We start from the raw sequence: 22,279 nt of genomic DNA on the forward strand, positions 1-22,279 counted from the left end.
CCAGACAATTGGTGTGATTGTTAAAGGGAGTCAGGGAACCTTGGACCCCCAACCTCTCTTCTTTCCTTAGTCATTCCCACACACCCAGCAGATACCACAGCTGCAATGCCGGACACTGGGTCCCCAGGTCCCGGCCCGGCTGCACACAGGGGACTCAGGTGTACAGAGCTGAAGGTCTCAGCTGCGACTTTGGAAAGCACCTAGTACTGAGATCTCATAGTTATTCTGGTTCCACCCAGCAGACCCCGTCTCTTCTGCCCTCAAGAAAGTCCATGGATGGCCAATAGGTCTCACCTGTTCTCCCTGTGAAAATCTATGGAACTCAGATATCCCAATCCTTCCTGGTTTCCCACCTCCTTCTGTCCCTACAGCTGGCGAGTCCCTCCACATTCCCTGCTTTCTGTTGGCCACTTTTGCAGGCTTTTACATGGGGTGGGAAGATGTTCTGTGTGCCGGTCAGACAGTCGGGCTCAGCTCCAGTCTACCACTCACTGTCCACATAGCCTTTCTGAGCCGCCCATTGCTCACCTGTAAAATGGGGCTATTAATAGAACCTGTTTCACAGAGTCTGGGGAGGATTCAAGGTGATGACACAGGTAGATGCCTGAGCATGATGCTGGCCCAAAGGAGACACTTTACAGTAAAGAAGTGCCTTTCTGATTATTGCCTCAATCGTGTCTTAATTATCATAGCTAACGTTTAAAGAGTATATCCCATAGGCCAGGCTCTGTGTTATTTATAGCCACCGTTGCAGTCTGCGCTCTAGGGCAAGTGCTGTTGTCATCCTCTCTTGACAGATGAGGAAACTGAGGCTAGGAGAAGTTAAGTAGTAAGTCCACAGCATCCCCGAGAAACAGGTGGCATAGCCAGGCTTGAACCTGAGGCTGATGACTGAGCAGTTACCCACGATGCTGCCACCCCCTAAACTAGGGGGTGTTTTGTGCTCAAGTCACCTCCACTGCCCAACCCAGTCATCCAAAAACTATACCAGTCAGGACTGACTCGCCTCTCCAGGGAGGCAAACAGACAAAAACCTCACAGCTACCCATATGACCATGGGTGTGTTTTTATTTATAGGTTTCCAGAAAGTACTTGGTGTGCACGTGAATCTGGGGACCTTGGCCAAGAATTGTGGCTTTGAGACTGAAACTTGGATCCTTCCCATCTTGAGTCCTCCGTAACATAAGAAAGTGGGGTGAGCAGGATCAGGTGATCTGGAAGGCCCTGTGTAGCTCTCGGAAGCATTCATTTATTTGTTCGTTCCATTAACAAGTATGTATTGAGGCAGTACAGGGCAATGGTTAAGGGCTCTGCTGCCTGCCGGCTGTGTGACTATACATGAGTCACCTAACCTCTCTGAGCATCAGCAACCAGAGGAGTGTCCTAAAACATATTTCTCATGTGTCCCTTCCCTGCTTATGCCCTTCAGTGGCTCCCCATTGCTCTGAAGGCAAAGACCAACAGGCTGACCTTGGCCTATATCTCTGGTTCTTAACCCCATGAGACCTGACACCCACTTTATATGACATTTCAAAATGTCCCTTTAGTATTCTGAAATTAAACTCGTATGTAGTATAGTTTACCAACACACAAATTTTATTTCCAAAAATTAAAATTATGTCCTAACTGAACTATAAAAAAAGACAACAATTTATAATAAAATAATAATCTATTTTTGCATATAAATGCTCAGACATGGCTGCTCTAAAAAATCATTTCATCAGGCACGTACTAGCATTTATCTACATATAGACTCACCATGAGTGAGATAGGAATAAATTGTGTGTTTGAACAGTTACCACAATCAGCGTTGTCTGGGGTGATGTGGCTTCCAGAAGTAGTGAACAATTCTGGATAAAATTCCCAGCAGAACCAAGAACAGGCAGGCCACAATGTACACAGTTAGTTGAATTCCAGGAGAAGTTAGTGTATCATACAATATTGCAAAAGCACTCAGTGTTTATATGTAAAACACAGCTAAGTTGCGGACTCGGATCATCATAAACGGGTTTTTGTACCGACGTGGGTGTCCAGTGAAGTGGGGCCACAGACAACTCTTCGTCGTGTAGACTGTTGAAGATACCTGGCATCCCTGCTCCCTGTCCACTGAAACCAGTCACACCTCCAATCATTGCGACAAACTCCAAAGGTCCCCTACCACTTCCCAAACATTCCCGGACGGAGTTCCACAGTCTGATGGCATCCAGCCTCTGCACACCCGCTGACCTCGTCGTGGGACCCTCACTCCGTCTGACCACCCCAGCCCCCTGGCTGTTCCAAACTTCAGGCCTCCATATCTTGTGTTCCTCTTCCTGGAAGAGTCTTCTTGGTAGTCTCAGCACCCAGGTCGCCTCCCCCAGAGAAACCTGTCTATCATATGATCGGGTATTTATGGTCTATTCCTTTATTTCCCTGATGGACTGGTTGCTCGTGAAACAGGCACAAAGTAGCCGTAGGCACTGCTGAGTTTCCAGTGCCCAACACAAGGGGCCTCAATGACTACGTGTTGAGACGTCAGGGCCACTCCTGGAGATCACAAGTGGAGGAAGAATTCCTGAAGGTAGCATGGGCAGGAAGCAAAGCTTTTGTTTGGTCCTGAAGGACAGGAAAGACCCTGCACAAGGCCAAGGTGGGGCATTCTAAGTGAGACTGTGCCATGCCAAGGTCCTTGGCTGCTTCTAAGATCAATTCTAGTGTTTCTGGAGCCAGGCCTCGTGCAAAGCCCAACTCTGCCATTTCCCTACTGTGTGACCTTGAGTACACTCCTTGACCTCTCTGAGTCTCGTGTCCTTTTCTATAAAATGGAAACGGCAGTGCCTTCCTCCTTGAATGGTTATGAGGTTCAAATCATGTTGACAGATCATGTTTATAAAACACTGAACACTGCAGTATGCTCTCAATAAATATTTGTTGAATAAATTCAGGACATGATGAGAAATTAGGTTTTAATCCAAGAGAGGTAGGGGGTCACTTGCTTTGGAGTCCCACAGACCTGGGTTAGAGCCCCAGCTCTGCCACTTGCAGGCTGTGTGGCTCTGGGCCAATGAGCTTCCCTCTCTGAGTTTCAGGTACTCGTCTATAAAATGGGGTTCAAAACTGCATCTCCCACATGGAGTTGTTGTGAGGATTAAGTCAGATCGTGAAGGTAACTGTGCAGCACAGTGTCTGGCTCATAGATTGTTACTCCAGTGGCTCTGGAGTATATGGTGTAAGCACCCAGCCTTAGAGTAAGAAAGGATGAGGCTGAGGGGCATTTGCTTTATTGAATGGAGAGGGAAACTGAGGCCCAGGGCCTTTCCAGAGGTCACAGAGCAACTGGGAGGCAGAGCAAGGACGAGAGAGGCACTGGGAATGGCCTCCTTCCCGATCTCAGTGAGGGAGTCAAGTCAGATGGGAGTGACCAGTAGGGAGTGGGCCCTTTAAATCCTAAGCTCCACCTTTGCTTAGAAGGGTCTTTGGGGAGTATAAAAGGGGGTGCAGTCCCTCTGGGCTCCAGAAAACCACCTGTTGCTCCTGCCCCCTGGCCCCCAGCCCCCGCCTCTCCAGCCGCCCACCACCCCTGCCTGTGTGACATGCAGCTGCCACCCTTTGACATGTGGAAGGACTACTTCAACCTGAGCCAGGTGGTGTTGGCACTGATCCAGAGTTCGGGGCAAAAGCCAGAGGCCCAAGAGGTTGGGGAGCCACGACCTGGGCCCCCGCTGGGGCAGGATCAGGGGCTGGTAGCGCTGGGGGCCAGCGGAGGCCCAGGGGCCAGCCTGGGAAGCCCGGTCACCCTGTGTAACTTCTGCAAGCACAACGGAGAGTCTCGCCACGTCTACTCCTCACACCAGCTGAAGACACCAGAGGGCGTGGTGGTGTGTCCCATCCTGCGGCACTACGTGTGTCCCCTGTGTGGGGCCACTGGTGGCCAGGCCCACACGCTCAAGTACTGCCCACTCAACGGTGGCCAGCAATCTCTCTACCGCCGCAGTGGGCGCAATTCGGCTGGCCGCAAGGTCAAGCGCTGAGGGCTGTGAGGTGCCCAACCCCCTGCGCCCCAAACCTTCCTGGCTCAGTCCCTAGCAAATCCCTGGACCCAACCCTGTGACTCATCCAGCCCTTTGGAAATTCTGGTCCCCAGAACTGCAGCCCCGATGGATCCTGAAACAATGGAGACTGCTGTGGAGCCAGGCCAGCCCAGCCCCTGGGACCTCTCAGCCCGTGGGGTTCCGTTCTGGGGATGTCTGTGGATTTTTGCTGCAGCAGGATCTCTGCGCCTTGGACCACACTACTCTGTAACTCTTTCAGGGATGTAGTTCATGGATCTTTAGCCCTTCTGGGGCCTGCTGGTGACACTAACCCTGCCCCTTTGACTTCTCAGCCCACAGCTTCCATTCCTTGTGGAATTCTTGCATCCTGGGACCTACGGGACCCTCCTGTGTTCTCCCAGGCCAGAATTTGGAAAGAGTGAGCAAGACTGGCTTGGACCTCCAAGATGGGATTCTGACTTGAGACCAGCTTTGTCCTCCTCCTTCAGCCACCTGCAGACCCATTGTTTTATCATGGACCGAACTGGATCCTTCCTTCCCTGCCCTCTGTGGCCCATCCAGGAGCCGGGGAGGAAGGGGACACACACTACAGGGGCACCATACCTCGGCAGGCTTATCCGGGGGTGGAGAGCCTTGGGGTGAGCTGACACCCTTTGATTGTCCCTCACTGTGTTTCCCATGGTACATTCTTCTCACTGTGTTCCTGCCCCCCAACAGCAAATCACCCATGGGTCCTTTCCCCTAGCGAGAGGGCTTCTCTCCACCACCTCCCATGAAACCTCTCAAATCATGATAGTTTGCTAAAGCTTGTTTTTGGTGTTTTCTTTTTTGGTTTTTGTCTCCTGTATTTTTTCATCCTCCAACAGTTAAGTCAATGAAGCTCCGACAGGAAAGGGGTTTAGGTGCCCGGATGGGAATGGCAACTGCCTAACTTTTATTTTAAGGGGCAAAGGAGAGCCCTAGTCAGATTTTAAGTTGTTTTTGGCTTAGGGCTGGAGCCCACGTGTTGCTTCCAGTAAATAAAGAGCGTTTCTGGTTATCTTTGAAATTGCTATGTCTGTTTCTGTCTTCTCACCGGGCCCCACCCCTGAGGCTGGGGGTTCTCTCCTCCAGCATTTGCCCCAACACATGGGAAATGGGATGTGGAGCGGGAAAGGGTCCTATGTTCCTCTCACAATGTGTCCCCCATACATCCTCTGACACGGGTCACTCATGGACTGGTCCTTAAGTCCCAGCTTCCACCTGTACATCAGATTCCCCTTTAGGCTCCTTCAGGGGGTCCCCCACCTGCCCTACTAGACCACACTCTCCCACCACTGACTTTATAGTAGTTCTTAAGCTTTGGGTGCCCAGACCCCATTGGAGAGTTGTTGAAAAGCATGGTCCCCACCCCAGGGAAATGAACATAAGCACAAAATGTTGCATATAATATCAGGGCTTCTTTTAGTCCACTGTCCCACGTTTATTGCGCAGCTACTTTGTGTCAGGCACTGTTCTAGGCATTGGCGAGTACTGTGGTAAGCAAAGCAGGCAAGACCCCTGCCCTCACGGAGCTGACAAGCTGGTGGGGAAGGGGGTGCACTGACAATCAACAAATAGGTAATGTCAGGTGGGTGATATGTGCTAGGAAGGAAAAGAAAGCAGGGTAAAGGAATAGGGAGTGAAGGAGAGGCTGTTTACGTGTACACAGTGGTCAGGGAAGGCCTTTCTGTGGAGATGACATTTGAACAGAGTCCAAATGAAATGAGGAAAGCAGAAAATATCTGGGGGGAGGGCATTCCAGGCAGAGGGGATAGTGAGTTCAAAGGCCCTGTGTTTGCAGAAAAAACAGGGGCCAGCTGAGCGAGAGAGAAGATCACAGAGGCAAATGGGGTGGGCAGAGTTCAGAATCTTGGAAAGCCTGATGAGAATTTGCCCTTTACTGCACATTCTCAGACGTGGAAATCCAACCTGGACTCACCTCACACATACACTAGTCACATAGAGAACCAAAGACCCCAGTGAAGGACCCATGCTCGCAGGTCCTTTTCTGAAAATGCAGCTCTGGGGCCGGCCCGGTGGCTCAGGTGGTTAGAGCCCCATGCTCCTAACTCCGAAGGCTGACGGTTCGATTCCCACATGGTCCAGCAGGCTCTCAACCACTAGGTTGCCGGTTCAACTCCTCGAGTCCCGCAAGGGATGGTGGGCTTTGCTCCCTGCAACTAAGATTGATCACGGCACCTTGAACTGAGCTGCCGCTGAGCTTCCGGATGGCTCAGTTGGTTGGAGCACATCCTCTCAACCACAAGGTTGCCAGTTCGACTCCCGCAAGGGATGGTGGGCTGCGCCCCCTGCAACTAGCAATGGCAACTGGACCTGGAGTTGAGCTGCGCCCTCCACAACTAAGACTGAAAGGACAACAACTTGACTTGGAAAAAAGACCTGGAAGTACACACTGTTCCCCAATAAAGTCCTGTTCCCCTTCCCCAAAAAAATCTTAAAAAAAAACAATGCAGCTCTGCCCATTATAGAGACCCCCCAAGTTAAGCCAAACAGTGGAACAAAGGGATGCTCCACCCCCAGACCTGTGGGGTGCAGCTTTGGTGTAGAGCCCCGCACACGGATGCCCTGGAGTTGGCCTTGGAGGACGGCGGGCTGCAGCAGGCAGGAAACTGGTGGCCTCTCCAATGGGGGATGGAGAAGAGTGTTAATAGTTTAATAACGGGACCAACTCTGGCAAAGTGTGGGCAGCAGTTATGGAACGCAACCAGGAGTGGTACACTCAGTACTTGAGAGAATTAGGATGGGTGGAGGGGTGCCTTTGAGACCTGGAGAAGGGGACGATGGATGAGGTCATCCGGGTATGGAGGATGCTAAGTGCTTGAGGACATCCAAGGTGAAGTGTTCAGGAGGGTGCTGGCCACCTGGGTTGGGGCTTAGAGAAGAGTGCTGCAGATGGACAGTTAGTGGTCACCAAGTTTGGGGGGGTTGTTGTTGTTTGTTTAATTAAGTTAAGTCATTTCGGCAGATAATTAAGTGGCAGGGTAGCTGGCAGGAGCTAAGGACCCTACTACAGGATTCGAGGGCATAATGTATCCTGACCTCGATCTCCTCCAGCACCTCACACCTGCACTGCTCCATATACCTCTGCCAATGGCTCCCTACCTGCCACCTTATCATGAGCTCCAGACCAGATTTAGACCTACCACCCCACTCAGCCCAGACTCTCAGGAGCCACAGCATCCTGGCTGCCTCTCCTCAATGCCCAAGGGAAGGGAGACGTCTAGGTGACACCCAGTTCTCTGGCTCAGGTCCCAGTGAGGGGTATGGGGTCAGTTATGGTGAGTGTAAAGCACTCAATGGTTCTTATGCGTTGAACTGTGTCCCCCCAAAAAGAGATATTAAAGTCCTATACCTCAGTACTTCAGAATGTGAGTGACCTTGTTTGGAAATAGAGTCATCAGAGATGTTATTACTTAAGATGAGGAGTATGACCAAGGGTGGGCCCTTGATCCTACAGGACCCGTGTCTTTATAAGAAGAGGAGAGAGACACAGAGGGAAGACAGCTCTGTGAAGAGAGAGGCAGAGATTGGAGTGATGCTGCCACAAGCCCAGGAAGGCCTGAGGGCTGCCAGAATCTGGGAGCAACAAAGAAGGACCCTCCCCTAGAGCCTTTGCAGAGAGAGGGGCACTGCCCACAGCCTGCTTTCATACTTCTAGCTGTCCAGAACCTTGAGAGAACGCATTTCGGTTGTTGGTTTTTTTTGTGTGTTTTTTTTAAGATTTTATTGGGGAAGGGGAACAGGACTTTTATTGGGGAACAGTGTGTACTTCCAAGCCTTTTTTCCAAGTCAAGTTGTTGTCCTTTCCATCTTAGTTGTGGAGGGTGCTGTTCAGCTTCAAGTTGTTCTTTCAGTCTTAGTTATGGAGGGCGCAGCTCAGCTCCAGATCCAGTTGCCTTTTCTAGTTGCAGGGGGCGCAGCCCACCATCCCTTGCGGGAGTCAAACCAGCAACCTTGTGGTTGAGAGGATGCACTCCAACCAACTGAGCCATCCGGGAGCTCAGTAGCAGCTCAGCTCAAGGTGCTGTGTTCAATCTTAGTTGCAGGGGGCAGAGCCCACCATCCCTTGAGGGAGTCAAGGAATTGAACTGGCAACCTTGTGGTTGAGAGCCTGCTGGCCCATGTGGGAATCGAACCAGCAGCCTTTGGAGTTAGGAGCATGGAGCTCTAACCGCCTGAGCCACCGGGCTGGCCCCCCATTTAGGTTGTTTTAAGCCACCGAGTTTGTGGGAATTTGTTTTAGCAGCCCTTGGAAACAAATACGCTGGACATCTAGGGGAGGCATCCAGGTGCAGTTGCCACTACAGGAGTCTCAGGAAGGAGGTGGGTCTGGAGCTGATGAGAAGGCTGGAGCCAGGGGACCATGGGCAGGGGTGAGGCATATGGAACTCTGTAGGTGTGGGCGTGTTGAGGTAGGATGCGGAAGGTCAAAGGGCAAGGCCCCTGGGATGGGGGTGAATTAGGGAAGGCATTCTAAGGCATGTTTTCCAAACTGTTGGTCCTGACCCCTTTGTGGGTCCAGAAAAATATTTAGTGGGTTGCAACCAGCATAAAACAACAAACAAAACAGAAGAGGAAAATATCAGAATGCATTGTATGTCATTAGGTAAGTGTTGCTTCAGGAACTTTTGTTTTAGTTGTGTATTTTCACAGGTTGTTGAGACACATCACAGGATAATGGAAACTGCTTAACTCTGGAGTCAGGCTGTCTGGGTTCACAATCTCCCACTTACTTGTTCTGTAACTTTGGACAAGTTACTTAACCTCTCTGGACCTTGGTTTTCTTCTCTGTAAAATGCGGATTAACCCCTAGCATCTTCCTCATTGGAGTGTTATGAGTATTAACTGAGTCAAAATGTATAAAGTATTTGATCAGTTTCTGGCATGTAATAATTGCGTTGCTAGTATTGCTAAGATGATTCTTTTGTTAACTTTTGTTTCAGAGATGTGTATGCAGTTGTCTTAGATCATGATGTAAAATGAATTTCTCCTTGAGGGTTGCAATAAAAAGAACTGGATCTAGGGGAAGAAGGCTCAGCTCTGTTCTTTAAGCCTTTCAACCCATTGAGTCTGGCCCACTCAGATTATCTAGGATAATCTTACTTAAAGTCATCCAAGTATTGACTTTAATGGCATCTACAAAATACCTTCATGGCAATACTGGGATTAGTGTTTGAATAGCTGAGGGCTGTAGCCTTGCCAAGTTAACACATCAAACTGACCTTTGCAACCATAGACATAATAAAAAATAAGCAAATTCTGGGTGTATTTTAAGGGTAGAGCTGACAGGATTTCCTGAGAGGTGTGTGATTTCCATTTTGGACATGATGAGGTATCCAAATGGGTATTTCGTAGGTAGTTGTATGTGAGAGTGGAGTCTGGAAGAAAAGTGTGCATTGTCAGAATGAAAGAGAAGGAAGGGAAGGAGGAAGGGAAAAGGAAAGAGGGGAAAAGGAAGAAAAGATGAAGGAAGGCGGGAAAGAAGGAGACAAAAGGGTCCGATTGAAAGACACATAAAGAAACAGAAAGCTAAAAATATAAACAACACGGATTAAAAACAAACTCTAGTTAATGGAGCTACCTTGCCCCATCATTTGTATGAAATTCTCCAGAATGGCCCAGATTCTGGTTAACATTGGAAATCAGCTTTAATCTATAGTCACAACTCACCAGGACCCCTGGACCCTGACAGGTGCACAAACTCAATTTCCAAGACCCAGGAAATGGTAGACACTCACGATCGCAGTGGGAACACAGTTTTCAGGGATTCAGCCTTAGGTTTGTACACTTCAAGGCATAACAGGAACTCTCTGGGGTTCTAACTACGTCCATCTCTAATGGATCTAATTTTCTTCCCCAGTTCGAAGTGAGTGTAGAACTGCCCCTCCCCTCCTAAGCCCAAAGTGGTGCTGGATGAAGGACGAATGGGGTCACTCTTAAGTGTCTGTTTCTCTGCATGATGTCCAGCCTCGGTCTCCACCTCTGTTCTGTTCTAGAAAGCCAGAGTGGGTGCACAAAGCCCCTGAGCAGAAGTCTTTAGTTGCCCTCCAGGCCCATTCTGTCTCTTGTCTGCCTACCCTGAGCCCAGGAGGCTGCCCTGCGTGCTCTCCATCCACCTGGGTCCCTTGTCTCTGGGTTCATCTGAGGGACCTGCAGGGAATGGGAGTCTAGCCCTTCTGCATCTGGCCTCAACACACACAAAAGTTCCTTGAAGCAATACTTACCTAATGACATACAATGCATTCTGATATTTTCCTCTTCTGTTTTGTTTCATTGTTTTATGCTGGTTGCAATCCACTAAATATTTTTTTGGACCCACAAATGGGTCAGGACCAACAGTTTCGAAAACATGCCTTAGAATGCCTTCCCTAATTCACCCCCATCCCAGGGGCCTTGCCCTTTGACCTTCCGCATCCTACCTCAACACGCCCACACCTGCAGAGTTCCATATGCCTCACCTCTGCCCATGGCCCCCTGGCTCCAGCCTTCTCATCAGCTCCAGACCCACCTCCTTCCTGAAACTCCTGTAGTGCCAACAGCATCCTGGATACCTCCCCTGGATGCCCAACGTATTCGTTTCCAAAGGCTGCCGAAATAAATTCCCACAAACTCGGTGGCTTAAAACAACAGAAATGCGGGGGCCGGTTTGGTGGCTCAGGCAGTTGGAGCTCCGTGCTCCTAACACCCTAAGGCTGCAGGTTCGATTCCCACCTGGGCCAGTGGGCTCTCAACCACAAGGTTGCCGGTTCGCCCGCAAGGGATGGTGGGCTGCGCCCCCTGCAACTAACAACGCAACTAACAACGGCAACTGGACCTGGAGCTGAGCTGCGCCCTCCACAACTAAGATTGAAAGGACAACAACTTGACTTGGAAAAAGCCCTGGAAGTACACGCTGTTCCCCAATAAAGTCCTGTTTCCCTTCCCCAATAAAATCTTTAAAAAAAGAAAAACCAAAAACAGAAATGCGTTCTCTCAAGGTTCTGGACAGCAAGAAGTATGAAAGCAGGCTGTGGGCAGTGCCCCTCTCTCTGCAAAGGCTCTAGGGGAGGGTCCTTCTTTGTTGCTCCCAGATTCCAGCAGCCTTCGGGCCTTCCTGGACTTGTGGCAGCATCACTCCAATCTCTGCCTCTCTCTTCACAGAGCTGTCTTCCCTCTGTGTCTCTCTCCTCTTCTTATAAAGACACGGGTCCTGTAGGATCAAGGGCCCACCCTTGGTCATACTCCAGTATGACTTCATCTTAACTAATAACATCTCTGATGACTCTATTTCCAAATAATGACTCTATTTCACTCACTTTCTGAAAGTACTGAGGTGTAGTACTTCAATATCTCTTTTTGGGGGGACACAGTTCAATGCATAAGAATCATTGAGTGCTTTACACTCACCATATCCTAACTGACCCCATACCCTTAACTGGGACCTGGGCCAGAGAACTGGTAGTCACCTAGATGTCTCCCTTCCCCTCCCCAGCCTGACAGTAACCGTGCTCTTTAAATTCTGCCTTTCAAATGCCTTCCAGTTTATTTCCACCCTTCCTACCATCCCTGCCCTGATCCACCGTCCCCCACCCCGTCCCCAACCCTCCTGGCCCTTGCCCCAGACTCCTCCCTTGACTCTGGCCAATAGTATTGCCCCCTCCCATGTCCCCTCCACACAACAGCCAAGTGGGTCTTCCTAAAGCACATATCAAACCCTGGCTCAAATCCACCGCCTGTAGATTTGCATTCAAGCTCCTTAAGACCTCGGGGGCTCTCTGTGGACAGAGAGCCCCACAAGACCCTCCATAGACTGCCCCTGACTCCTGACCTTTCTTGGGGAACACGGCAGTGAATCCAGAGGCCAAACTAGTCTGGCTCATGCTGCCTCTGCCACTCAGCCAATAGACCAACACAGAACATAGAACAAGCATTTATTATCAGAGCACTGGTGGTCTGAGAAGGCAACCGGTTAACACCTCCAAAAACTGCCTTAACATTCTCAGACCAGCCTGGGATATTTAAGGGAAAATCTGGACATTCCTCCAGAGGCCAAGTGATGTCCCAGGGATCAGCATGGAGCCTTCCCTCAGGCTATGTGGCTCTCCATTGTGGTCATCCACCCAGGAGCTATGATCTGGAAAGAATGCTAGGCCATAAAGATTGTGATCAGTATGCGAGGGGTATTGTGATCAGTAAGCAAGCTTAAGTTTCAGGGTAATTATCTAAAGCAGGGAACTGGACAGGGGACATTTCAACCTCAAACGGCAAGGAGGGGGTTTTCCAACTGTTAAGCTCTAGAGCAGGAAGAGACGAAGCCAGGGACATTGCAAGGAAGGCCTCTTTTCTGGGGGTCCCAACTGGGCCCTGTTGCAGTGGGACCTCATATAACCCTGTTTATTCTTAGGGCCCTCCCATAGCTCTCATCCAGGGTAGACTAAAGGACAAACCCCTTACAGTGGCCAACAAGAGCCTGCACCATCTGGCGCCCCACCTTGCCCTCCCCCTGACTCCCTCTGGCTCCCTCCATCCCCACTGGCCTTCTAGATGATCCTGGAACACAACAGGCACAGCCCTACTCGCGGCTGCACTTGCTCCCTCACCTGCTTCACATCTCCACTCAAATGTCACCTTCTCAGGGAGGCCTCCCCTACCACCTGATTTTGAAATCACACACACACTTCTCCAACTCCTTTTCCTACTTCCATTATTTTCATAATACTTATCACCTCACTTTTATGTTATCGACTTTGCTAATTGTCTGATTCTCCCAAGTAAAAAGAGCTCCACGAAGGTATAGTTTTTCTCTTTTGTATTCACTGCACCTAGAACTGTGTAGGTGCTCAATAAATGTACGTTGAACAGATGAAGCACCATTTGTTGAATGACCTTGAGTACTCCCGCAGGACGTTGAAGGACAAATTTCTCAGCCGCCTTAATTCCACTATCCTGCCTTGCAGCTCACCCAATCCGTGTTCCAGATTCATTCCTGCCTCCAAGCACTTGCTGAAAGTCGAGCCCGCGCCTGGATTACCCTCCCTACCCAAGAGGCTCTCATTCAGATCACCCTCCCCGCGCCTCATGACGTAAACGTGTGGACAGAGTCCCCAGACTTGGTTGGAAGGTTGATGGGTTGCCATTGTTACTGCACCCGCCCGCGGCGGCATATCCCTACGGTGCCCCGCCCCTACAGGTAATACGGGTAGGCGGGTAGCAGATCCCGACCAGCCCCGTGCGGGAATTGGTAGAAGGGGGCGACAGCCGCTTTTCTAACGCCCCCCACCCACGCAGTTGTCATGGAAACGAAGCGCTTCCCTCCAGCGCCGCCTCCCTCCCCGTTCTCCAAGAGAAAAAAACACAGGCGTAGTCAGAGAGCTCGGTTGACTGAAAGACTGTCCCAAAGGCGGGGATGCCGCTGGGTGCCAGCGTTCTCTCCATCATCTCTCCTGCCTGCTCCAAAGATTGCTATGCCTGCGCAAGGAACGAGTCCGGGGTACCACGGCTAGTGGAAGACGTGGGGTGCGCATGCCTACGACAGAGTTTTGCGCATGTGCTGTTTTATGGCATCGGCCGGTGGAAGGTGATTCTGCGCTTGCGCTGTGGAAGGGGCGTGAAATCCTGGCGGTCAGGGCGTTGGGGGCCGACTGCCTCCAGGTGCGCCTGCGCCTTGGCTCTCCTGGCGGCAGGAGGCGGGGCCTGGGGGGGAGGGAGAGAGGCGGGGAGAGGGAAGAGGCCGCAGAAGCCCGAGCCCTGACCGACGGGCAGGCGGGTGCTGCGGCGGCGCCGGTGAGTGACCCGCGGCCCGAGTTGGTCCCCACCCTCTGCAACCCTCATTCTTTCCGGAGTCCCGCATAGCCAGCATTTCCTCTCCTAATCCCAGATCACCATTACCCCCAGAACTCCCTGTAATTTCTGCCGATCCGCAGAGCCCCCACAATCCCCGCGGACCCTAATATTTAGGATCTAGAAGTGCCCACCTCACCCTTATTCCTGCACGTCCCCTCTGAAGACCTCTTCTCATAACGGTCTTACAGAGGCCCCATTGCCCCGGAACCCCCAGAGCGCTCCTCAGCTCCAGATCCTTCCCCCTTCTTGCTGCATCTCCCCTTCAGTATCTCCTTATTCCCATCACCCCCAGATTTCTTCGACCCCCGAGACACTCCCTTCCCCATCATTTCCCATTCTTCTCTGTCCCCATTCTTCTGTAACTCCTGCAGACATCCCCTCTTTCTCTTTTCTTGGTTTCCCTCCACCCCTTCAGACCCTCCCCCAATTTCCATCAACTCTTCCGCGTGGCACTTTGCGCCGCGGAAGGCACTGAGGTGGTGAGGCACAGCGGATGACAGTTATTATTAGGCACTCGGACTGCCCCCCGCAGCCTGTCGCCCCCGTCCGCCCTCGGCCCCCATCCCCGGCCCCCGGGACTTAAGAGCCGGCGTCGCGGCAGCCGGGGTGGGGCGGGCGGCGCGGGGACGCCGAGCCCCCGCCAGCGCCGTGCGCCCTGTGCCCACAGCGCCGGCGCCCCCCATGCGCCAGGCGGCCGGACGGCGGCGTCGGGGGGCGCCATGGCCTCGGCGGCGGCGGGCGAAGCGGAAGAGACCACCCGGCTGCGCAAGCCGCGCTTCTCGTTCGAAGAAAACCAGATCTTGATTCGGGAGGTGCGCGCCCACTACCCGCAGCTCTACGGCGTGCAGAGCCGTCGGGTGAGCGTGGCGGAGCGGCGGCGTGTGTGGGACAGCATCGCCACCAAGATCAACGGCATCACCAGTTGGAAGCGCACTGGCCAAGAGGTACAAAAGCGCTGGAACGACTTCAAGCGCCGCACCAAGGAGAAGCTGGCCCGCGTGCCGCACTCCACGCAGGGCGCCGGGCCTGCCGCCGAGGACGCCTTCTCCGCTGAGGAGGAGACCATTTTTGCCATCCTCGGGCCGGGTGTGGCGGGGCCAGGAGCTGGTGCAGGGGCGGAGCAACCCCCCGCGGCTGCCTCCTCAAAGCCACCGGCCCCAAGTGCCTCTGCCCAACGCTATGTGTTGTCCGAGGACCGCAGGGAAGACCGACGGGCAGGTGAGTTCCTTCACCATCATCTTAGCAAGAGTAAACAGTCACAAAGTTTGCAGTATGCCCTGCACTGGTCCAAGCCCTTTACGTAGCTCATCAAATCCTCACTACAGCCCTGTGCGGTGGGTGCTGTCATTATCCCCATTTTAAATCTGGGGAAACTGAGGCTTAGAAAAGTGAAATGACTTAACCAGTCGTCTCCTGACTGTCCGAGTCAGGAATGGAACCCAGACCTAGGGAGCCTGGCCCCAGAGGCCACACCCGGGGTTAATCAGCTCACGCAGAATTTCATTAAACGTCATGTAAGATTGTGACTCTTGAGGCAGACTGGATTTCAGTCACAACTTTGCCACTTAGCTGTGTCATTTTGGGTAAGTTACTGCCGGTCAGTTTCTGCATCTGTAAAATGGGGATAAAAAGTAGTCCCCACCTCAGAGGTTGCTGTGAAGATTAAATGAACTAATATGCATAAATTGCTTACCGTGTTTCCCTGAAAATATGTCCTAACCGGAAAATAAGCCCTAGTATGATTTTTCAGCATGACATCCCCTGAACATAAGCCCTAATGTGTCTTGTGGAGCAAAAATTAATATAAGACCCCATCCTATTTTCGGGGAAACACCATAGTATGTGGCCTCCTGAACTCATTGTTAGCTATTGATACAATTGCCAATGTTGTCAGGTAAAAACTATTTCACCATTTTATAAATCAAAGACTCAGAGAGGTTGGGTAACTTTCCCAAGGTCATGCCCTGAGTAGAGGAGGTGTGGAAAGCTGAGTATAAGAATTCCCACTTATGGGCTGGCCCGGTGGCTTGGGCGGTTGGAGCTCCGTGCTCCTAACTCCGAAGGCTGCTGGTTCGATTCCCACGTGGGCCGGTGGGCTCTCGACCACAGGGTTGCCAGTTCAACTCCTTGAGTCCGGTACAACTAGCAACAGCAACTGGACCTGGAGCTGGGCTCCGCCCTCCACAACTAAGACTGGAAGGACAACAACTTGACTTGGGGGAAAAAAAAAAACAAGTCCTGGAAGTACACACTGTTCCCAATAAAGTCCTGTTCCCCTTCCCCAATAAAAAATCTTAAAAAAAAAAAAGAAAAAAAAAAAAAAGAATTCCCACTTAGCCTTGACTTGGAACGTAGTATTTCTTTTACAGCTATTCCCCAGGCACCTACCTTGTGCTGGGCAATGTTGGGGACATGGTGGTGACAGAGACATTCTCAGCCCTGCCCTCCTGGGGCTCACAGTCCAGTGGAGATGACAGACTCCTACATAGTGATGACGCAGAGTAGGCAGGGCTGGGCAGTGGGAATCCAGAAGGGTACCTGGCTCAGCCTGGGAGGTCAAGGAGGGCTTTCTGGAGGAGGAGACATTATCACTGAGATGCAGAGTGAAGGTGGAAAAAAAAGTTGGGAGAGTGTTCCTGGTAGAAGGAACAGCATGTGCAGTGGCTTGGAGGCAAGAAAGCTTGGCTGGTTTAGGAAACTGAAGTTTCCCAGTTGGGAGACGGAGAGTAGATAGATTGAAGAAAGGAAATGTTTTGAGATGAGGTTTGAGAGATCAGTAAAGGCCAGACCATGCAAGGCCTTCAGGCTGAGGTGAGGAGTGTGAATGTTATCCTAAGTGCTATGAGGAGCCACTGAAGGGTTTTGAGAAAGTGAGTTCAGGATCATGTGATTCAGAGAGGTTCATTCACCCACCCAAGGCCACACAGCAAGTAAGTAATAGAATTGAAACTGGAATACAGGTTGTATCCAACTCATAGTCCATGCACTTAACTACTGGGCTAGATTGCCTGGCAATAACAATAATTAATATTGACTGAGAGTTAATGGGTATGCCAGAATTAGATCACACGTGGCTTATAACTGTAGGTCATGTTTTGGACTTTATCTTGAGGTCCTTTGGGAACCACGTCTTAAGCAAGAGAGAGACAAAATCACGTGGAACCCTTGTGTCGTCAAACCTCGGTGTTTCTAACTGTGAAATGGCTCCATTGAACCAGAGCAGACATGGCAAACTTATTTTTTCAAAAGCTGTGCAATCCCTTTATTCATTCATCCAGTTAGTAAATATTTATTGAGCACCTATTCTGGGGCAGGCACTGTTGTAGATGTTAGGAATACTGTGCAGAAAAAGACAACTTCCCTTGCCTTATGGGGCTGACATTCTAGTTATGGGAGATGGACCACAAACAAGTAACCCGAAACAGATCGTATAAAGGAGGTGATAACTAAGAAAACTAAAGCATGTTAAGAAGATAGTGAGCTATGGAACGAAGGCTGCTATAGACAGGGTAGTAAGGGAAGGCTTCTTTGAGGAAGTGAAATTTGAACAGAGACTTAAATGGAGAGGTTGAGCCAAGTGGTTATCTGGGGGAAAAGCACTCCAGCTGGAAGGAAACAGTACATGCAAAGGCCCTGAGGCAGGTATGTGCTTAAGGCATCCGTGATTAGAATCTTACATGGAGATTATCCACTGTATAAAACTCAACAAAAAAGAAACTGATATGATTGAAGGACTAGAAAACAGATCCTGGGGCAGCCTGAAGTGTCTTTGTTGACACTGCAGGGAGAGCTAAGGATCTTATCTCGCTGACCTAATGTTTGAAAGAACAGTAACAATAACAACATTGAGAATTTGCTGTGTGCCAGGCACAGACTTTAACCCTGTGCCCTGGTGAGTCAGTGACGCCCTGTAATGGTCCTCAGGGAGATGTTATGTTATTGGGTCCTTTGGTCCTATGCTCTCACATGCACCCATTTACAAGTAGGAAAACTGAGGCCCAAAGGCTGCAAATAAATACGATTTTCACTCTTATAATGGCCCCTCCATGACCCCTATGAACCCTGCGGGCGTGAAGGCTGGGCCACTTTCTATTCCTTATATTCAGTAGACGAAAAGCTATATTTCTGAGTGGCTGTAATTCTCATGCCCCATATGAGTGAGACTCGCCACCCTGGGGCCCACAGACCCTGCCCATGCAGTGGTTAAAAGCATGAGCTCTGGAGCCTACCTGGGTTCAGATCCCTCTCCTACCCTTCACCAGCTCTGTGACACCTCTCTGGGCCTCAAGTCACCTTATCTGTAAGATGGGGTGATAAGGATAGCACCTATCAAGGAGAATGGCTGAGAGGACTGAAAAAAATGTAGGCGAGTTTAGCCACTTTGCCCAGGGCGTGGCCAGGAAAGTGTCCAACAGCTATTAGCTGTAGTCAGTGTCTCTCTCCCTGCCTCCCCCACCACCCCAGGGAGTCTGGACCCCCAGCATTCAGGACTGGAGGTGGCTGGTTATATTTGAAAGAGAAGAGCAGGGGCTCTGATGTACCCTAGGAGCGGGAGGCAGGCTTCCCTGCCGAAAGAGATTTGAGCTGGGCAAGGGGTGGTGCAGGCGCTAAGGGGTGATCCTGGTAGAGGGAACTGCCAGCGCACTGGCCCTAAGGCAAGGAAGAAAGATGGAAAGGAGGCCGAGCTGAGGCTTTGTAGCCCTAGAGAGAAGCTGGACTGTCCTCTGTAGGTGCTGGAGACTGTGGGAGAGAGTGGTTGCAAGGACCTGGGGCCCACACCCTGGAAACCACAGCTCTTTTGTCACTAAAGAAAAAGTTTTGCACTGGACATTGTTCTGGGCGCTGGGTCAATGTAAACAACAGTGAATAAAACAAAGCCCTAGTGGTGAACACACAACATGATATATAGATGATGTAATACAGAATTGTATGCTTGAATGAAACCTATGTAACTTTACTAACAATTGTCACCCCAATAAACTTGAATTAAAAAGCAAAAACACAAAGCCCTAGCCTGACGGCGCTGACATCAGGAGGAGAAGACAGATAACCCACACAGTGATTCCATGCCAGGTGGAGATAAGTGCTACAAAAGAAATCAGGTAGGGTCAGGAGAGAAAAGGACAGGGACAGAAGCTACTTTAGATAGAAGATCAAGGAAAGTCTTCCAAGGAGGCCACTTTTAGAGCAGAGGCCTGAGTTGGGGAGGGAGGGAGCCAGGCAGGAATCTGGCACTAGGCCGAGGGAATAGTAAGCGCAAAGGCCCTGAGGCAGGAGCAGGCCTGATGTGTTTGAGGACTAAAGCGAAAGCCAAGGTGGTGTAGCCACGTGAACAAGAGAGAGGGGTGGGAGATGAGGTCAGGGCGGCAGTGGGGCAGATAGTACAGAACCTCGGGGTCCTTGAGGACTTTGCCTTTCCTGTGAGTGAGACGAGAGCCACAGACAGGCTTTGAGCAGAGAAAGACAACATCTGACTTGTATTTTTAAAACATCTTTATTGAGCTAGAATTCCCATACCACACAAGCCACTCATTTCAAGTCTATAGTTCAGTGGCTGTTAGTATATCCACAGTCATGCGACCATCACTACAGTCAATTTCAGATCATTTCCATCACTCCAGAAAGAAACCCCGCACCTCTTAGCCATCGCTCCCACCCCCACCCCGTTATCTCTGCCCAGACCTAGACAAGCACTAATGCACTTTGTATCTCTCTAGATTTGCCTATTTTGGACATTTCATATAAATGGATAATGTGATATGTGGTCTTTAGTGACTGGCTTCTTTCCCGTAGCATAACTGACATGTCTTTTAGTTGGACCCTTCAGGCTCTGGGAGAGAACAAACTGTAAGGGGCAGGTGTGGAAGCAGGGAGCCCAGTGAGGAGGCAGCTGCAATAGTCCAGGTGGGAAATGATAGTTGGACCAGGGTGGGGGGCCGTGGAAGTGGACAGAAGAGGTTGGATGTTGGATTAGTTTAAAGGCAGAGCCAGTGGTATTTGTACATGGATGAGGTCTTGGGAGAGAAAAAGAGTGGAATTTTTTGCTCATGCAGCTAGGATGGAGCTGACATCAGTTGAGATGGGGGTACCTGAGGGAGAAGGTTGGGGGAGGACCAGGAGCTCAGCTCTGGATGGGTTATTTTGAGGTGTTACTAGACGATCAAGGGGGTATGCTGAGTACACAGCTGGAGGGAGAGTTTCAAGCTGGGCCTGGAAATCTGGGAGCATCTGTGGACTGGATTCAAGTTCACAAGCATGAATGAGATCCCACGTGAGAGGAGATGGAGGTTGAACTGGTCCACCCGGAGCTGAGATTGAAATCCTGCCACCCTGGAGCCAGCCCTCACTCCCAGCCTCCAGAAGTGCCCCCTACTGGTCCAGCCACAGCACCTCTCTCACAGCCCGCACAGACCTCCAGGACCCAGCAATGAGGCCTGAGAGGTGTAGGGGGGCAGACGATCCAGATGGTTCAGAGCCTTCTAGATCGCTGGCTTTGCCTGGCTCAGCTGGGACCCCCAGGACCCTATTTTCACTAAGGCTGGCTGTCATAGGCCACCGGGTTATTATTAAATACACTGTCTCTCTCCTCTCTCCTCTGGGTATGAAGGCTTTTGTTGCAACGCATGGTCAGTTTTAAAAGGATGGCTCTGGGGCCAGGGTGGGTGGGAAGGGGGAAGGGAAAATGAAGACAACAGTGCGGGATCACACACACCTTACCTACATCTCTCTCTCCACAGATACACTGGCCCACGGCAAGGCAGTCTCCAGCAGCCCAGAGCCCTGGGCCCGGCCCTCCTGCAATCCCCAAGAAGGGGGCTGCCCACCGCCCAAGGAGCGTGAGTCCTCGCCCCCTCCAGCCCTGCAGACCGTCCAGCTGCCCCGTCTGGCCTTGTCTCCACCGCCCCCGGCCCCTCCACCCCCACCACCCCAGCCACCGCAGCAGGTCCAAGTGGCACCCTCATGCCCCAGCCCCCCACCCCCTCCATTACCTCTGCCCATGCCTTCGGCCTCAGACCCCTCCCTGGACTTCCTTCGGGCACAGCAGGAGACTGCCAACGCCATCCGGGAGCTGGCTGGCACCCTGCGGCAGGGACTAACCAAACTGAGCGAGGCCCTCAGTGCCTTGCTACCCCTTCTGCCGGGAACCCCAGTCGACCCGCTGCCCCCACCTCTGCCCCCACCCCCTCCTCCACCCCCCAGGCCCATCCTGCCCCCACCCACCCCCAAGGTGGAGATCACCCCAGAGCCTGTGTCGGTGGTGGCTGCTGTAGTGGACCGTGCCATGGTGGCAGCCAGGGGGGTGATCATCGCCCCAAGGAGTGAAGAGGGGGCTCCCCGGCCACCCCCAGTCCCCTTTCTTCCCCATGACTCCCCGCCACACAAGAGGAGGAAAGGTTTTCCTACACGGAAGAGGCGGGGGCGATGGAAATCTCCATGACTCTGCCATTGGGTTCCGAGCTTGTCTTTGCTCCTTCTGTCTGCACCTCCTCGCCCAGCTTAGCCCAGCAGAGGGGGGCCACGCACCTTCCCCATGCCAGCTGCACCCTGGCTTCCTGCTGCAGGGCGTGAGCACCCCGCTCCCTGTACTAGTTAGTGCCTGATTCGCAGGGCGGCCTTGTTGATGGGCCCCCAGCCCTTTCTCCAGTACAGCGCTGTCTGCCTGGCTGCTTCCCTTAACCCTGACTTCTAAGCCATCAATTTTATGTTATTTATTATCGCCCTTTGTGGGTTGTGGAGGGAACCTTGTGGGTCTGTATATACCCCCTTCCCTAACCACTCTTGATCTTGACTTGAAGAGAATTGACTTGTGGGGGCCTCCTCGTCTTCCCAACCCAGACTTTGGAGGGAGTGGGGGTTGCGAGACAAATCAGAATATGGATGACAATGAGGATCCAGCAGTCTGGACCCTAGGGAAGGGGGGTCAGGTTCTCATTGGGAGGTGTAGGTTGGGCCCTCTGCCTCCCATTGCAGGCTCTGACCTCCAGAGCTCAACCCCCTCCTTTCTCAGTGGTAACAAGATATCAATAAACTTATTTTTAATACAATTACTCTGGGCTCTGGCTGAGACAGGCCTGGGATTCCAGCACCTACACCTTCCCCACCCCTCCATGGGCAGGTAACACCCCTTGAAATTGGAGGCTGGTGGTTTTCCAGCCTTTGTGGTTTTTTTTTCTTCTTTAAAGCCATCAAGTGGTGTTCAAATCTTACTCCACTTACTCATCCTTCAGATACCACCGAAATGTCATCTCCAGGAAAACATCCTGGATTCCCTTCCCAGGCTAGGATGGGTCTGCTTCTTAGCTTCTCTGTGTTCTGGGGTTCTTTTTCATAATGTCCCCAAATAAAGAAGTGCCTTTGTTTAAGGCATGTTTCCTCCATAGTTC

General features: G+C 51.5%; 2 protein-coding genes across 3 annotated transcripts; both read left to right on the top strand.

Annotated features, from left to right (window-relative positions):
* The first annotated feature begins 2,944 nt into the window (after nt 1-2,944).
* NANOS2 (nanos C2HC-type zinc finger 2) lies at nt 2,945-5,028 on the top strand. Its single transcript, XM_074315879.1, has one exon. It carries the CDS (start codon nt 3,573-3,575, stop codon nt 4,008-4,010), a length of 438 nt encoding a protein of 145 aa, XP_074171980.1. The 5' UTR covers nt 2,945-3,572; the 3' UTR covers nt 4,011-5,028.
* An 8,674-nt stretch (nt 5,029-13,702) lies between these two features.
* On the top strand, nt 13,703-21,940 carry MYPOP (Myb related transcription factor, partner of profilin). Of its 2 annotated transcripts, XM_074314116.1 has the most exons (3): nt 13,703-13,835; nt 14,563-15,113; nt 20,633-21,940. In XM_074314116.1, exons 2-3 carry the CDS (start codon nt 14,615-14,617, stop codon nt 21,331-21,333), a joined length of 1,200 nt encoding a protein of 399 aa, XP_074170217.1. In that variant the 5' UTR covers nt 13,703-13,835; nt 14,563-14,614; the 3' UTR covers nt 21,334-21,940. The 2 variants fall into 2 exon arrangements, with proteins under 2 accessions (XP_074170217.1, XP_074170218.1); XM_074314117.1 differs by lacking the exon at nt 13,703-13,835 and having other exon boundaries at nt 14,402-15,113; nt 20,633-21,473.
* The last annotated feature ends 339 nt before the right edge of the window (nt 21,941-22,279 follow it).

This window comes from Rhinolophus sinicus, linkage group LG11 (genome assembly GCF_036562045.2).
Source record: "Rhinolophus sinicus isolate RSC01 linkage group LG11, ASM3656204v1, whole genome shotgun sequence".
Classification (NCBI taxonomy): domain Eukaryota; kingdom Metazoa; phylum Chordata; class Mammalia; order Chiroptera; family Rhinolophidae; genus Rhinolophus; species Rhinolophus sinicus.

What these genes read in the sequence shown, in the direction of transcription:
- NANOS2 (XM_074315879.1), top strand. Translation starts at nt 3,573, where the DNA reads ATGCAGCTGCCACCCTTTGACATGTGGAAGGACTACTTCAACCTGAGC.
- MYPOP (XM_074314116.1), top strand. Translation starts at nt 14,615, where the DNA reads ATGGCCTCGGCGGCGGCGGGCGAAGCGGAAGAGACCACCCGGCTGCGC. An exon ending in CAGGGAAGACCGACGGGCAG is followed by an intron (nt 15,114 to 20,632) that starts GTGAGTTCCTTC and finishes CTCTCTCCACAG; the next exon opens with ATACACTGGCCCACGGCAAG.